The sequence below is a fragment of the Carcharodon carcharias genome, chromosome 17 (genome assembly GCF_017639515.1).
Source record: "Carcharodon carcharias isolate sCarCar2 chromosome 17, sCarCar2.pri, whole genome shotgun sequence".
Lineage (NCBI taxonomy): Eukaryota > Metazoa > Chordata > Chondrichthyes > Lamniformes > Lamnidae > Carcharodon > Carcharodon carcharias.
Window position 1 is genome coordinate 99,366,597 of NC_054483.1, and position 15,612 is coordinate 99,382,208.

Genomic DNA, 15,612 nt, shown 5'->3' on the forward strand with positions numbered 1-15,612 from the left:
GAGAATGCATTTATGTAAATAAGAAGTCACCACAATTGCACTGAATTTGCCAAACATTCAACAATGGAATCTATCTGAGAGAGGTGATAAGGTGTTCTTTAAACACAGGCCTTTCCTTAATCCAGGAAGTACATTTCTGGAAGTAGGGAAATAAATCATTAATCCTCGTAAATCTGCAATGCCAGGTTACAGAGAATACAATATCCTAAAATTGGTGGGAAAGGCTTGCCTAGGGGAATTACTGTAAAATCACTGGTCTATAAAAATATCAGGGATTTAAATATTATTAACAAATACAATTTCAGGTTGAATGCTCACGAAGGATAATCTCGAATCACGATTAGAAATTAATCAAAAAGTCATTTACTCCAACATAAAATTCAACAGGGTAGAAAACTGGCATTACAATTAACGTTAAACAAAAATGATCAGAGATCAGACTCTTACCTGAGGTATCTCATTTCTTCGTTGTTTTTGTCATTATCTGTAACAATTTTTGATGTCGTAACTTTTACCTCCACACCATCTACCATAAACTTACGTGTTTTCTTCAATGTCTTTTTCTGTTGCCTCATTTCCTGATAAATTAACATAAATACAGAAACAAAATGAGTGAAACACGAAGTCTATCTACTGCACCAGTCCCGGTGCCAACTGTCTGCTGCGCCGATCCCTGTATCACCTGTCTGTTGCGGTGGTCCCTGTGCTGCCTGTCTGCTGCAATGATCCCTAAGCCACCCACCTGCTGCGCCGGTCCGAGCCGCCGTCTGCTGTGCCAGTCGCTGTGCTGCCTGCCGTGCCGGTCCCAGTACTGTCTGTCTGCTGCAACAGGCCTGGTTCTGCCCATCTGCTGTGTCAGTACAATATTACTCTTTGTTCACAATTCTCACACTAACCAGGGCCACATCTATTTTTTGACATTGAGATTCCGCCCACAGTAAAACAAGTGTCTGCACACGGAATTAGCAGTGCACTCATGTGCTTGTAGGGTGGGTTATCTCAAAATATGGAACATTAAATCATAAGCTAATTACTAAATAAGTTAATACCCATCATGTAAGTCTTGATCACAAAAACAACAACTTGCATTTAATTTAGGAAACACTTTTTCCTGTGCAAAGTCCAAATGCACCTTCAAGCTGCACTAGGGTAGCAGGCTAAGAACCTGGTAGAAGCGGGCCCTCAATGCTAGTTTTCTTATGACAATCAATTGCAGAGTGACAAAAGGCACAGGTACCCACCATCCCCCATTATGCAAATGAACATGTCCCTGAGATTTGGGGTTGGGGCTGAGTCAGAGCCAGGCAGATGGCTCATGTGGAAAAGAACACAGCAAAGGGTTGATGTGCTGAATAGCCTATGTCTGTGTGTATGGAGCAAGGATTCAGAGGATTTATGAGGAGGGCCCTGGGAAAAGCAGTCAAGAGCACCTAGAGGAGAGTGCGAGAGGAGGACCCTGGTACAGGCAGTTAGCAGCACCTAGAAGAGAGTGTGAAAGGAAGGCCCTGGGAGGGGAGTTTACCTGTGAGGGAGTGGAGCGGCTGTATAAAGTGCAGGAGTTTACCTGTGAGGGAGCCAATTCTCACTCAGACACTTGGCGGCACTGGAAATTGAAAGGAGTGATGTCTGGTCAAGGGAGAGAGCTAATAGGTAGTGGGTAAGTTGTTTTTTCCACTTTAAAGCGACATTACAGAAGGTAAGAGTCTCAGCATTTGTTTTTTTTAAGAAACCCTAAATAGTTTTCTACTTGGCTTAAATTTAAGTAAATAGTCTTTTAATTAAAAACAAACAAAAAGTATGGCAAGGGAGCTCAGTTGTACAGCCTGCAGAATGTGGAAATTCTTAGACACTTTTTTCAGTCTGGATGACCACATGTGCAGGAAGTGCCACCGGCTTGACCAGCTGACCAATGGGTTTTGGAGCTTGGGCATCAGCTGGAGACACAGCGGTGCATGCGTGAGGCTGAGGGTTACGTGGAGAGCACGTTTTTAGATGTGGTCACTCCGCAGCTTAAGGAAGTGCAGTCAGAGAGGGAATTGGTAACCACCAGTCAGAAGAAGGGAGGCAAGTAAGTAGTCAGGAAAGCCCCAGAGTGCATGTCATTCAAGAACCATTTTTCTGTGTTGGAAAGTGGTGAGGATGAAGGCTCCTCTGGAGAGTGCAGTCAGAGCCAAGTTCACTGGGTTGTGTGTGTGGGGGGGTGGGGGAGTAAGAGTGCAAGAGTGATAGTGGTAAGAGACTCAATAGTGAGGGGTGCAGACAGGTGTTTCCGTGGCTATAGATGTGGCTCCAGGATGGTGTATTGCAAGGGGGTTTAAACTAATTGGCCAGGGGGTGGGATACAGAGTGAAGGTACAGTAGGGGATGATGCATAGCCAAATATAGTCGAGAAGCTAAGTCAGTCAGGAAGGCAGAGCAAATATAGACCTGTTAAGGCACAGGGAATAATGCAAGGCTGGATTGCATCTATTTTAACAGAAGGAGTCTTACAAGTGAGGCAGATGAATTGAGGGTATTAATTAACACATGGGAATATGATATTGTTGCTATCACAGATACATGGTTAAGGGAATGGCAGCGCAATATTCCAGGGTAAAGAATCTTCAGGTGTGACAGGGGTGGGGGGGTGTAAAAGAGGAGGTGACATTGCACTGTTGATATTGACCAAGGACTCAATTACTGCAGTAAGGAGAGATGGTATCTTAGAAGGTTCCTCAAATTAGGTCATAAGGATAGAGCTTAAAAACAAAAAGGGGGAAATCACTTTGCTGGGAGTGTGCTATAGGCCTCCAAACAGTCAGGGGGAGATAGAGGAGCAGATATGTAGGCAAATCTCAGAGAAGTGTAAAAGTAATAGGGTAATAATATAGGGGGATTTCAATTTCCCCAATATTAACTGGGATAGTCTTAGTGTGAAAGGTTTTGGGTGGGGGGGGCGCAATTCTTAAAGTGCATCCAGGAGAGCTTTTTGAGCCAGCACGTAGGAAGTCCTACAAGAGAAGGGGCGGTACTGGACCTAATCTTAGGGAATGAAGCCGGGCAAGTGGTAGAAGTATCAGTGGGAGTGCATTTCAGGGATAGTGACCATAACTCTAAGATTTAAAGGCAGTTATGGAAAAGGACAAAGATGGACCAGAAATAAAGGTTCTGAATTGGCAAAAGGTAGATTTTCAATATGATAAGTCAGGATCTGGCCAAAGTGGACTGGGAGCAGCTACTTGTGGGAAAGTCTACATCAGACCAGTGGGAGTCATCCAAAAAGAAAATAGCGAGAGTTCAGGGCCAACCTGTCCTCGTAAAGGTGAAGCGTAGGACCAGCAAGTCCCCCCAGGGAACCCTGGATGTCAAGGGATATGGAGGATTGGATAAGGGAAAAAAGGAAGCTTATGGCAGATACAGAGGGCTGAAAACAGCAGAAGCCCTAGAGGAGAATAGAAAGTGTAGGGGGGGGGGGAGGTACTTAAAAAGGTAATTAGGAGAGCGAAGAGGGGGCATGAAAAAACATTGGTGGGCAAGATAAAGGAAAATCCCAAAGCATTTTATAAATATACTAAGGGAAAGATGATAACCAGGGAAAGAGTAGGGCCCATTTGGGACCAAAGTTGAAACCTGTGCGTGAAGTCGGAGGACATAGGTGAGGTTTTAAATGATTACTTTTCATCACTATGGAGAAGGACGATGTAGGTGCAGAAATCAGGGAGAGGGACTGTGATATACTTTAACAAGTTAGCATTGGAAGGGAGGAGGTATTAGCGGTTTAGTGGGCTTAAAAGTGCGTAAATCCCCAAGCCCAGGTGAGATGTATCCCAGGCTGCTATGTGAGACAAGGGAGGAGATTGCAGGGGCTCTGACACTAATTTTCAAATCCTCTCTGGCCACAGGAGAGGTGCCAGAGGACTGGAGGACAGCGAATGTGGTACCATTATTCAAGAAGGGTAGTGGGGATAAAGCAGGTAGTCACAGGCCAGTGAATCTAACATCAGTGGTAGGGAAACTATTGGAAAAAAATTTGAGGGACAGGATTAATTTCCACTTGGAGAGGCAGGGATTAATCAGGGATAGTCAGCATGGCTTTGTCAGGGGAAGATCATGTCCAACAAATTTGATTGAATTTTTCGAGAAGGTGACTAGTTGTGTAGATGAGGATAGTGCACTTGATGTAGTCTACATGGACTTCAGTAAGGTTTTTGACAAGGACCCGTATGGAAGAATGGTCAAGAAGGTAAGAGACCTTGGGATCCAGGGCAATTTGGCTTAGCGGCAGGAGGCAGAGGCTGATGGTCAAAGGTTGTTCTTGCGATCGCAAGCCTGTGACGAGTGGTGTACCACAAGGATCGGTGCTGGGACCCTTGCTGTTTAGTGTATATTAATGATTTAGATGTGAATATAGGAGGTATGATCAGTAAGTTCGCAGGTGACACAAATTGGTGGTGTCGTAAATAGTAAGGAGGAAAGCCTTAGATTACAGAACGATATAGATGGCCTGGCAAGATGGGCAGAGCAGTGGCAAATGGAATTTAATCCTGAGAAGTGTAAGGTGACGCATTTTGGGAGGCCTAACACGGCAAAGGAATACACAATAAATGGTAGGACCCTAGAAATTACAGAGGGACCTTAGTGTACATGTCCACAGATCCCTAAAGGCAGCAGCACAAGTAGACAAGGTGGTTAAGGCGGCATATAGGATACTTGTCTTTATTAGCTGAGGCATAGAATATAAGAGCAGGGAGGTCATGTTGGAGCTGTACAAAATGCTAGTTAGGCCTCGGCTGGAGTACTGTGTGCAGTTTTGGCCGCCACACTACAGGAAGGATGTGATTGCACTGGAGGGGATGCAGAGGAGATTCACCAGGATGTTGCCTGGGCAGGAGCATTTCAGCTATGAAGAGAGACTGGATAGGCTAGGGTTGTTTTCCTCAAAGCAGAGAAGGCTGAGGGAGGACCTGATAGATGCATACAACATTGTGGGGGGCATAGATAGGGTAGATAAGAAGAAACTTTTCTCATTAGTGGAGGTGTCAATAACCAGGGGTTATAGATTTATGGTAAGGGGCAGGACGTTTAGAGGGGATTTGAGGAGAGATTCTTTTCACCTAGAGGGTGGTTGGAATCTGGAACACACTGCCTGAGGGGGGCGGTCGAGGCAGGAACCCTCACAACATTTAAGAAGTATTTAGATGAGCACTTGAAATGCCATAGCATACAGGGCTACGGCCATGTGCTGGAAAATGGGATTAGAATAGATAGATGCTTGATGGCCAGCATGGACACGATGGGCTGAAAGGCCTGTTTCTGTGCTGCATAACTCTATGAACTCTATTTCAAAACTGCTGGAGGTCTGGGAGCAGGAGAAGTCATCGACCTGAAATGTTAACTCTGTTTCTCTCTCCATAGATGCTGCCTGACCTGCCGTGTATTCCCAGCATTAAGTGTTTTTATTTCAGATTTCCGGCATCAGCAGTATTTTATTTTTGTTTCAATGTTTTGATCCCTTAGGCAGTAAGGTGCAATCCATATCATAGAGGATGCAGAGTTCGTTAATAGCAACAACTAGTGACATTTAAGAAGAGCAACTTAACAGTATAAAACTGTAACACATACATTCATTGCAATCTGAGTTAAGACCCTGGGTCAGAACGTTGGGGATTCTAGCCCCAGGTCATGACCTGAATGTACAACCTGTGGTAACACTCCATTGCAATACTAATCATGATGTTTGTGGTTTGTGTGAGGGTTTAGACTGAGGTCCCATCTGCCTATTCAGTTAAACATGAGGTCAAATGGCTGAAGGGCCTAATTCAAACAAACCACTAAAAATTTCAACAAAGGCCAATCATCACTTCTCAAAAGTAACCAGTGATAGTCAATAACAGTCTTTCCAACAAACTAAAAATCAAATATGAACAAGGAGCAGGAGTAAGCCATTCAGCCCCTCGAGCCTGCTCCAACATTTAATCAGGTCATGGCTGACCTGATAGTAACCTGAAATCTGCATCCCATCTACCACCGATATATGAATTAAATAAAAGCTAATTGTGTTTTTTTTGTTTCTGATTTTGGTTTGTTACCTGGAGTGATATGGATCCGGTCTCCTTATTGCGGGACAGGAAACTGGAAATAGACAGGCTTAAGTCAATGCTGTTGTTGTCTGCCATTGACCCGCTCCCAGAATCTGCATCTCTCTCCTTCTCTTTACCGATGCTTTTAGCTTGAGCAGCAGGGTCCACATTTTCCTTCATTTCCTCTGCGGTGATATTAATTGCAGGGATTATCTCCAACTTTATGTCCTCTGGACTCTCAGCTTCCTTCACCTTGTAAGGCATGACACCTTGTGTCTCATATAACTCTCCATTCAGCATTACCCCTGCTGAGGAAGGATTAGTTTCAGATTGTGCCTTGGCCTCAGCCTCCATCTCTGAAGTGTCCTCTGTATTTACACCACTCTCAATTACAATTTCTACCTCAGGACCTCTTTCGCCTTCCTCTGATTGTGTAGCATAGTTCACTTGGAGGTCACTTGCCTGTTTCTCTTGCTCTGTTTCTTCGTTGGGAAGTGCTGGTGTATTTACAGTTGGCTCTGCCTCCTCCTGCTCTCTTTCCCCAGCAGTCACGTTCAGTGCATCTTCAGCTACATCCTCTTTTGGTTGCACGCAGATCTCTGTTACAGTGAAAGCTTCTTTCGCTGTTTCTTCCTCAACTTTCTCTGGCTCTGTCACAGCCAAGGCCTCTCTCAGTTCAGTGCTGGCTGCTTTGTTCTCCCTCTCAGCCTCTGTGCCGTTCTCTCTCTCAGTCTCTCCTTCATTTGGCTCTGTGACTGTCACTTTCCCTTCCTCTCCAGTTGCATTTTCTTTTTCCGCCTCTGGCTCTTTCTTTTTTTCCTCTTCTGGTTCTCTAACATCCTTGTGTACCTCATATTCCTTCAGATGTTCCTCAGTGCTATCCTCAGCTCCTGGGGTCTCTACACTTGGCTCCTCTGTCTCAGATTTCTCTTCAGATGGCACGAATTTCCTAGCCTCAGCATTCAGGTTCTCACTACCTCCTTGCACCTCTTCGTTACTGGTGTCGGAAGTATTGTTCTCCATCAGTCTGTCGCTCTCAGGCTTCTCCCCCTCACTGGTACCAATCCCCTCATCCGACAGTTTGTCACTGACCTTGTCTGTGTTTTCCTCTACAGGCTCTGACTCTATTTTCTCAGAAACAGATTCAAGGATTGAGGGAGACTGGGAGAGTTTCTCGTCCTCAGAGCTGGCTGTGCTGATATCTGATGGGGCACGTTTGTGTCCTGGCAAAACCTAGAGGAAAACAGCATTAAACTCTTTTGTTGCTTAATTCGAGTCCATAATTATACAGGTACAGTTAATTTATTTTACTGTTCTATTCATAGCTAGTTCTGTACATGAAACAAAGACATACCTACACCAAGTCCACATCAGGGCATAAAGATTGCACACACACAGGCATTCATACAAAGAAAGTCTGTATTACACATTACAGTACCACACATTACAATAGCTACACAGAACAACATCAACAAAGGTTTGTTGCCCACCATCTCTACTGGAAGATGGAGTTGGAGGAAACATAAGGAGAGAAAGATGTCCCTTGATGTGTAATCAAGTGGAGTTACTGAGGAAGGTCATTTGGATCATCCTACTCACTATTGTAAAATAGTGTACTGTTCCCCCTTTATATATTCGTTCATGGAAGGTGGGTGATACTGGCAAGGCCAGCATTTACTGTCCATCCTTAAGTACCCTAGAGAAGGTGGTAGTGAGCCACTTCCTTGGGCCTCTGCACTGCATATGATGTAGGTACACCCATAGAGCTGTTACAGAGGAAATTCTAGGATTTTGGGGTGCCAACAGTGAAGGAACAGCAATATAGTTTGAAGTCAGGGTGGTGTTGTGACTTGAAGGAGAGCTTATACGTGATGGTGTTCCCATGTTTCTGTTGCTTTTGTTCTTCTAGGTGATACAGGTCATCAGTTTGGAAGGTGTGGTCAAAGTAGGCTTAGCGAGTTGCTGCAGTGCATCTTGTAGATGGTACACACTGCTGCCACTGTGCGTCATTGATGGAGGGAATGAATTTTTAAGGTGGTGGAAGGGGTGCCAATAGAGTGAGCTGCTTTATTTTGGATGGTGTCGAGCTTCTTGAGTGTTGTGGAGCTGCATTCACCCAGGCTAGTATTCCATCACACTCCTGACTTGTGCCTTATAGATTGTGGACAAGCTTTGGGGAGTCAGCAGATGAGTTACTCTCCGCAGAATTCCCAGCCTCTGACTTATTCTTGTAGCCACAGTATTTAAATGGCTAGTCCCGTTAAGTTTCTAGTTAATGGCAACCCCCAGGATGTTGATAGTGGGGGATTCAGCGATAGCAATGCCATTCAATGCCAAGAGGAAATTATTAGATGCTTTACTGTTGGAGATGGTCATTGCCTAACACTTGCATGGTATGAATGCTATTCTGCAGCCCTAGCCTGAATGCAAGCACCGACAACTTCAGTATCTGCGAAGTTGGGAATGTTGAATCAACATTGTTCAATCACCAGCAAACATCCCCACTTCTGATCTCTCATCACCATAAGATCATTGATGAAATAGCTGAAGATGGTTGGGTGTAGGACACCACCCTGAGGAACTTCTGCAGCGATGTCCTGGGGGCTGAGATGATAGGCCTCCAACAACTACAACCATCTTTCTTTGTGTTAGGTATGACTCCTGCCAGTGGAGAGTTTACCCCCTGAATCTCAATGACTTCAATTTTGTTAAGTACTGTCTTGATGTCAAGGGCAGTCACTTTCACCTCATCTCTGGAATTCAGCTCCTTTGTCCATGTTTAGACTAAGGCTGCAATGAGGCCTGGAGCCTCAATGGAACCCAAACTGAGCATCAGTGAGCAGGTTGTGGCTGCGCAAGGGCCACTTTGATAGCACTGTCGAAAACACCTTCAATCACGTTGCTGATGATCGAGAGTAGACAGATGGGTGGTAATTGGCCGAATTGGAATTTTCCTGAAAACTCCAAGAAGAGGACATACCTGGGCAATTTTCCACATTGTCAGGTAGACGCCAGTGTTGTAGCTGACCTGGAATAGCCTGGTTAGGGGTGCAGCTAGTTTAGAGCACAAGTCTTTTGTACTACAGCTGGGAAGTTGTCAGGACCCATAGCCTTTGCTGCGTCCAATATACACAGCCTATTCTTGACATCACGTGGAGTGAATCAAATTGGCCAAAGACTGGCATCTGAAAGTGGAAGTCACCGTAGTCCCAGAGGACCGGGGGCTGCTCTCTTTCATATCTTTCCTTAGGTAATGAGACCTAAATTGTACACAGCACCCCAGGTGTGGAATTGCCAATGTCCCACACAATTACAATAAGACTTCATTCTTATACTCTAATCCTTTTGTAATAAAGGCTAACACACCATTGGCTTTCCCATGTTCTTCTCCGAATCCACTCCATATGCTGATTGCTCTTTATATGAACAAGAGTTCCTAATATCAGTCCCTCTGAGCTACAGCAAACCTTTAATAATCCAAATGACCGTTTGAACCTGGATGGTGAGTATCCACAGGCTTTTCAATCATGGAGTATACAACCCTTCCTCCACATGCTCTGGATATGCCTGCCGCAGTGAGTTGTTGCCAATCCAGCTCTTCTCCCATAAGTATTTACTGAATACATGAGCAGACACCATACAGCACCCGGTGCAATTTGACATTCCAATTACTCAATGGATCTATGCAGACATACACAGTTTGTCACTGTGCTCCACGGATTAGCGAAGATCTGCCCGTTGTCTAAATGTAACATCACAGCATCGTTACAGTGCAGAAGGAGGCCATTTGCCCCATTATGTCTGCCCTGGCTCTCTGAATGAGCATTCAATCTAGTGCCATCCTCCTGCTTTCTGCCCATAACCCTGCGCATTATTTGAAAAGAAACAATTAAACCTGCCTCCACCACACTCCCATGTGGTGCATTCCAGACCCTAACCACTCACTGTGTAAAAAAGTTTTTTCTCATATCACTTTTGCTTCTTTTACCAATTACCTTAAATCTGTGCCCTCTGGTTCTCAATCCTCCACCAATAGGGAGTTTCTCCCTATCTACCCTGTCCAGGCTCCTCATGATTTTGAATACTTCTATCCAATCTCCTCTCAGCCTTCCTTTCTCCAAGGAAAAAAGTTCCAACCACTCCTACCTATCTACATAACAAGTTCTTTATCCCTGGAATCATTCTCATAAACCTCTTCTGCACTCTCGCCAATGCCTTCACATCTTTCCTAAAATACAGCACCCAGAACCGTACACAATACTCCAGCTGAGGTCTAACTAGTGTCTTATACAAGATCAACATAACCTCCTTGCACTTGTACTCTATGCCCCTAATAACAATGCCTCGGATTCTGTATACTTTATTAACTGCTCTCTCCACCTGTCTTGCCACCTTTAATAACTTTTGCACATATACACCCATGATCCCTCTGCACATGCATCCATTAGCGTTATATCCCTTATTTTGTACTGTCTCTCCATGTTCTTCCTACAAAAATTAATCACCTATCGCTTCATCTGCCACCTATCGGCCCATTCCACCAACTTGTCTATGTCCTTTTGAAGTTCTACACTGTCCTCCTCACAATTTACAAAGCTTCCAAGTTTTGGATCATCTGCAAACTTTGAAATGATTCCCTGTACACTAAGATCAAGGTCATTAAAATATATCTGGAAAAGCAAAGGTTCCAATACCGACCCCTGGGGAATTCCACTACAAACCTTCCTCCAGTCCATTAACCATTACTCTCTGTTTCCTGTCACTCAACCAATTTAGTACCCACGTTGCTAATGTCCCTTTTATTCCGTGAGCTATAATTTTTCTCCAGTCTGTTGTGCGGCATTGTATTTTAAGGCCTTTTGGAAGTCTATGTGCACCACATCAACAGCATTGCCCTCATAAACCTCTCTGTTAACTTTTCAAAAAACTCTAATAAGTTAGTTAAACATGATTTTCCTTTTAGAAATCCATGCTGGTTGTCTTTAATTAACTCACATTGGTCCATGTGACTACTAATTCAGTCCTGAATTATAGGGCAGAATTTTGCCCTCGGATGGCGTGCAGGCCCCACCGGCTTGGCGGTGGGCGGACAGCTGACCCATGCCAATTAAGGCCCACCCAGCGGCATCCCCGACGGGAAGTGCTATTTGCTTCCTGTGCGGGGGTGGGGGTGGAGGGATACCCCACCTGTCAAAGTGTGCTCTTTCGCGCATGCGCTCGAGCGCACTTCTCCCTGAGGCAAAGTCCTGTCTCAGGGAGAATACTGACAGTAGTAAAAACATTAAAAATAGAAACAATAAAAAATTATTAACATGTCTCCCTCATGTGAAAATGTCACATGAGACAGGACATGTTAATAAAGAACACATAACTATTATTTTTGCTCAAAACGGACATGAAACTTCATCCCGCCAGTGGATGAAATTTCACGAAGAATCAGAAACCCGCTGGGGCTCCAGGCCTGCCCGCCAGCCTTAAGGTTGGCCGGGCAGGTCTTTAAGTACTTTAACTAGCCTGTCAATAGCCTCAATTGGCCGTTGTCAGGTTGGTGGGCGGACAGCTGATTTCACTGTCCGCCGGCCTTCCTAAAAATTTAAAAGGCCCGGGATGACGTTGGGGATTCCTCCTGACATCAGCCCACTTCACTTTCCCTTCGGTGAGCGGGCCCCGCCCACAAATCGCTGAGGGGAAAATCCTGGCCATAGTTTCTACAAGCTTCCCCACCACTGAAGTCAAACTGACCGGTCTGCGGTTGCTAGGTTTATCCTTGCCCTTTTTTTGAACAAAGGCAAGATATCTGCAATTTTCCAGTTCTCTGGCACCACCCCAAGTCAAGGGGTGACTGAAAAATTATGGACAGTATCTCTGCAATTTCTACCCTTGCTTCCCTCAGTATCCTTGGATGCATCAAATCCGGTCCCGGTGCCTTGTCAACTTTAAGTTCAGACTACCTATCCAGTACCACCTCCTCATTAATTTTAAACCCTTCTAGTGACTGAATTTCTTCCTCTTTCACCATGGCCTGGGTAGCATCTTCTTCCTTGGCAAAGACAGATGCAAGTATTAATTTAATACCTCAGCCATGCCCCCTGCCTCTATGTGTAAATTCTCTTTTTGTTCCCTAATCAGCCCTATTCCTCCTTTCGCCACCCTTTTACTATTTTTTTTTTACTATTTATATGCCAAGAGAAGGTTTAGGGTTCACTTTTATGTTACCTGCCAGTCTTTTTTCAAACTCCTCTATTGCTTCTCTTATTTGTTTTTTCACCTCCCCTCTGAATCTTCTGTATTTAGCCTTGTTCTCAATTGTATTTTCTACCTCACATCTGTCATCAGCACACTTTTTCTTCTTAATTTCTACCTCTTTTGTCATCCACGGAGCTCTGGATTTGTTTGCCCTACCTTTCCATTTTGAGGGTATATAGCTTGATTGTGCCCGAACTCTCTCTTCTTTGAAGGTAGCCCATTGTTCAGCTACCGTTTCTACTGCTAACCTTTGGCTCCAACTTATTCGGCCCAGATCCATTCCAACCCCATAGAAGTTGGTTTTCCTCCAGATACTCTGGATTGCTCATTGTCCTTTTCCATAGTTATCCTAAACTTATGATACAATGATCACTGTTCCCTAAATGTCCCCCCCACTGACACTTGATCTACTGGACCCACCTCATTCCCAAGAACCAGCTCTAGCACTGCTTCCTTTCTCATTGGACTGTCACATACTGCTGTAGAAAATTCTCCTGAACACACACTGGGAACTCTTGCCCTTCTCTGCCCTTTACAGTACCACTACCCCAGTCTATATTTGGATAATTAAAGTTCCCCATTATAACTACTCTATAATTTTTGCACCTCTCCATAATTTCCTTGCAGATTTGTTACTCTATGGCTTTCCCACTAGTTGGTGGTCTATAGACTACACCAACCAATGTAATTGCACCTTTTTCATACCAGGACCTGCATGATTACCTGCATAGGATTACATTGAATATACAGCACTAAATCATGCCACCCTATGCTGTTTATGCTCCACTCGAGCCTCCTTCCATCTTTCCTCATCTTAATCTATCATTGTAACCCTCTAGTCCCTCATATACTTGTCTAGCTTCTCCGTAAATGCATCTACACTATTCATTTCAACTAGTCACTGTGATTGCACATTCCATATTCTCATTCACTGTTTGGGAAATAACTTTCTTCTGAATTCCCTATTGGATTACTTGATAATTATCTCCACGCTGTGAACAGTGCTCTTTATTCTCATTTTAAAAGGCTGATGACATTCAGGTGCTGACAAATTAGAGTCCTCTACCCAGGTCAGATGCTTCACTTAACGAGCTGGTGCGTGGTTGTGTATAAGAGCTGGCAAGAAGATGGACTTCAGCCTGTGGACACAAAGCTGTGAAGCAAGAAAGTTAACCACTATCTTATCAGCCAAACTTCTGGTTATTGGGCATGACTTTGCTGGACAGACATATCTAATACTCACTGCTGCATTTTCAGAGTCCTCCTCCTCTTCATCTTCCTTGCTCTCTTCAATCTCTTCTGTGACCTCTGCCTTTGCTTCTGCAATTAGCTCTCTCACTGGCTTACTGCTGTCAACATTCACCACAAATGGGTGCTGCAGAGAAAGAGGAGCAGATTTATGAACAAATACTCAAGAGACACACACAGTATTTCACAATCATCCTAAACTTGTAACCTCCAAAGCCAAGGACAAGGACAGCAAGGGCATGGGAACACTACCACCTAGAAGTTCCCTTCCATACCACACACCGCCCTGACTTGGAACTATATCGCCGTTCTTTCATTGTTGCTGGGTCAAAATCCTGGAACTACCTCCCTATCAGCACTATAGGTATGCTAACACCACACTGATTGCCGCAATTCAAAAAGGCAACTCACCACCAGTTTCTCAAGGGTAATTAGGGATGGACAATAGATACAGGCCTTGCCAGTGATGCGCACATTCAACCAATGAAAAAAGTCCCTCTCCATGTTCAGACCTAATGTGCAAGGACACCCGACATCTGTCAGTGAATTTTGGTTCTGCTTGAGTAACTATGCTGTAACTATACCAGGCAGCAGTAGAGCATCCATTGAGAAAAGAAAGAGATGTTGAGGCTCTGCAACATTCTCAAAGGTCACTGTACCACTTAGACTGTGATTTTAAACATGGGCTGAGGTTGGGCTGCAGCAAAGAGACAGTTTACTTCTACAGAGCCTAAAGCGGTACTGAAAATCTGAAAAACAACTAGAATACCTCTCCCTCCTAGAATCCCTTGTCCTCACATCCCACCCACCACCAGCCTTCGAATTCAAAGGATCATCCTCTGCAATTTCCGCCAACTCCAGCATGATGCCACCACCAAACACATCTTCCCTTCACCACCCCCCCCGGTGACATTTCGCAGGGATCATTCCCTCCGGGACACCCTGGTCCACTCCTCCATCACCCCCCTACACCTCATCTCACTCCCACGGCACCTTCCCATGCAACCGCAGAAGGTGCAACACCTGCCCTTTTACTTCCCCCCCTCCTCACCATCCAAGGGCCCAAACACTCCTTTCAAGTGAAGCAGCATTTCATTTGCACTTCCCTCAATTTAGTCTACTGTATTCGCTGCTCCCAATGCAGTCTCCTCTACATCGGAGAGACCAAACACAGAAACACAGACTGGGTGACCCCTTTGCAGAACACCTTCGGTCTGTCCGCAAGCATGACCCAGACCTCCCTGTCACCTGCCTTTTCAACACACCACCCTGCTCTCATGCCCACATGTCTGCCCTTGGCTTGCTGCAATGTTTCAGTGAAGCTCAACGCAAACTGGAGGAACAGCACCTCATCTTCCGACTAAGCACTTTACAGCCTTCCGGACTTAACATTGAGTTCAACAAGTTCAGATCATGAACTCTCTCCTCCATCACCAGCCCCTTTCTGATCCCCCTTTTCCAATAATTTATAATTTTTAAAATACTTTTTTCTTTTCTCACCTATTTCCATTATTTTCAAATCTATTTCCATCTATTGTTTTATCTCTACCTTTTAGCCTTTTTCGATCCCTTCCCCCCACCCCACCCCCACTAGGGCTGTCACTTGCTCGTCCTGCTTTCCACCCTTAATGTCACCATTAGCACATTCCTTGGTTTATATCACCACCGTCAACACCTCTTTGTCCTTTTGTCTATGACATCTTTGGCAATATCTTCTTTGCCTCCACCTATCACTGGCCCTCTATCCAGCTCTACCTGTCCCACTCCCCTCAACCAGCTTACATTTCACCTAATTTCTATATTTCCTTAGTTCTGATGAAGAGTCATATGGACTCGAAACGTTAAATGTATTCCTCTCCGCAGATGCTGTCAGACCTGCTGAGTTTTTCCAGCAATTTTTGTTTTCGTTTCAGATTTCCAGCATCTGCAGTATTTTGCTTTCATTATAGAATTGCACAGTGCCCGATCAGCACTGAATGGTTAAATCTCAGGTAGGACCTTTCCTCTGATCTGGATCCCAACTGAAATATTGATTTGTGTCTTCAGACATTGATGAATC

General features: G+C 44.7%; 1 protein-coding gene across 5 annotated transcripts in view; it reads right to left on the reverse strand.

The window, feature by feature from the left end:
* slka (STE20-like kinase a) overlaps positions 1–15,612 on the reverse strand; it is a 160,359-nt gene that overhangs the window by 38,391 nt on the left and 106,356 nt on the right. For all 5 annotated transcript variants that reach the window (XM_041209132.1, XM_041209131.1, XM_041209130.1 and 2 more), the window contains exons 8-10: positions 13,549–13,680; positions 6,069–7,292; positions 448–578 (exon numbers count right to left, since the gene is read on the reverse strand). In XM_041209132.1, coding sequence (XP_041065066.1) covers positions 448–578; positions 6,069–7,292; positions 13,549–13,680 — 1,487 coding nt within the window. The remainder of the gene's footprint in view (positions 1–447; positions 579–6,068; positions 7,293–13,548; positions 13,681–15,612) is intronic.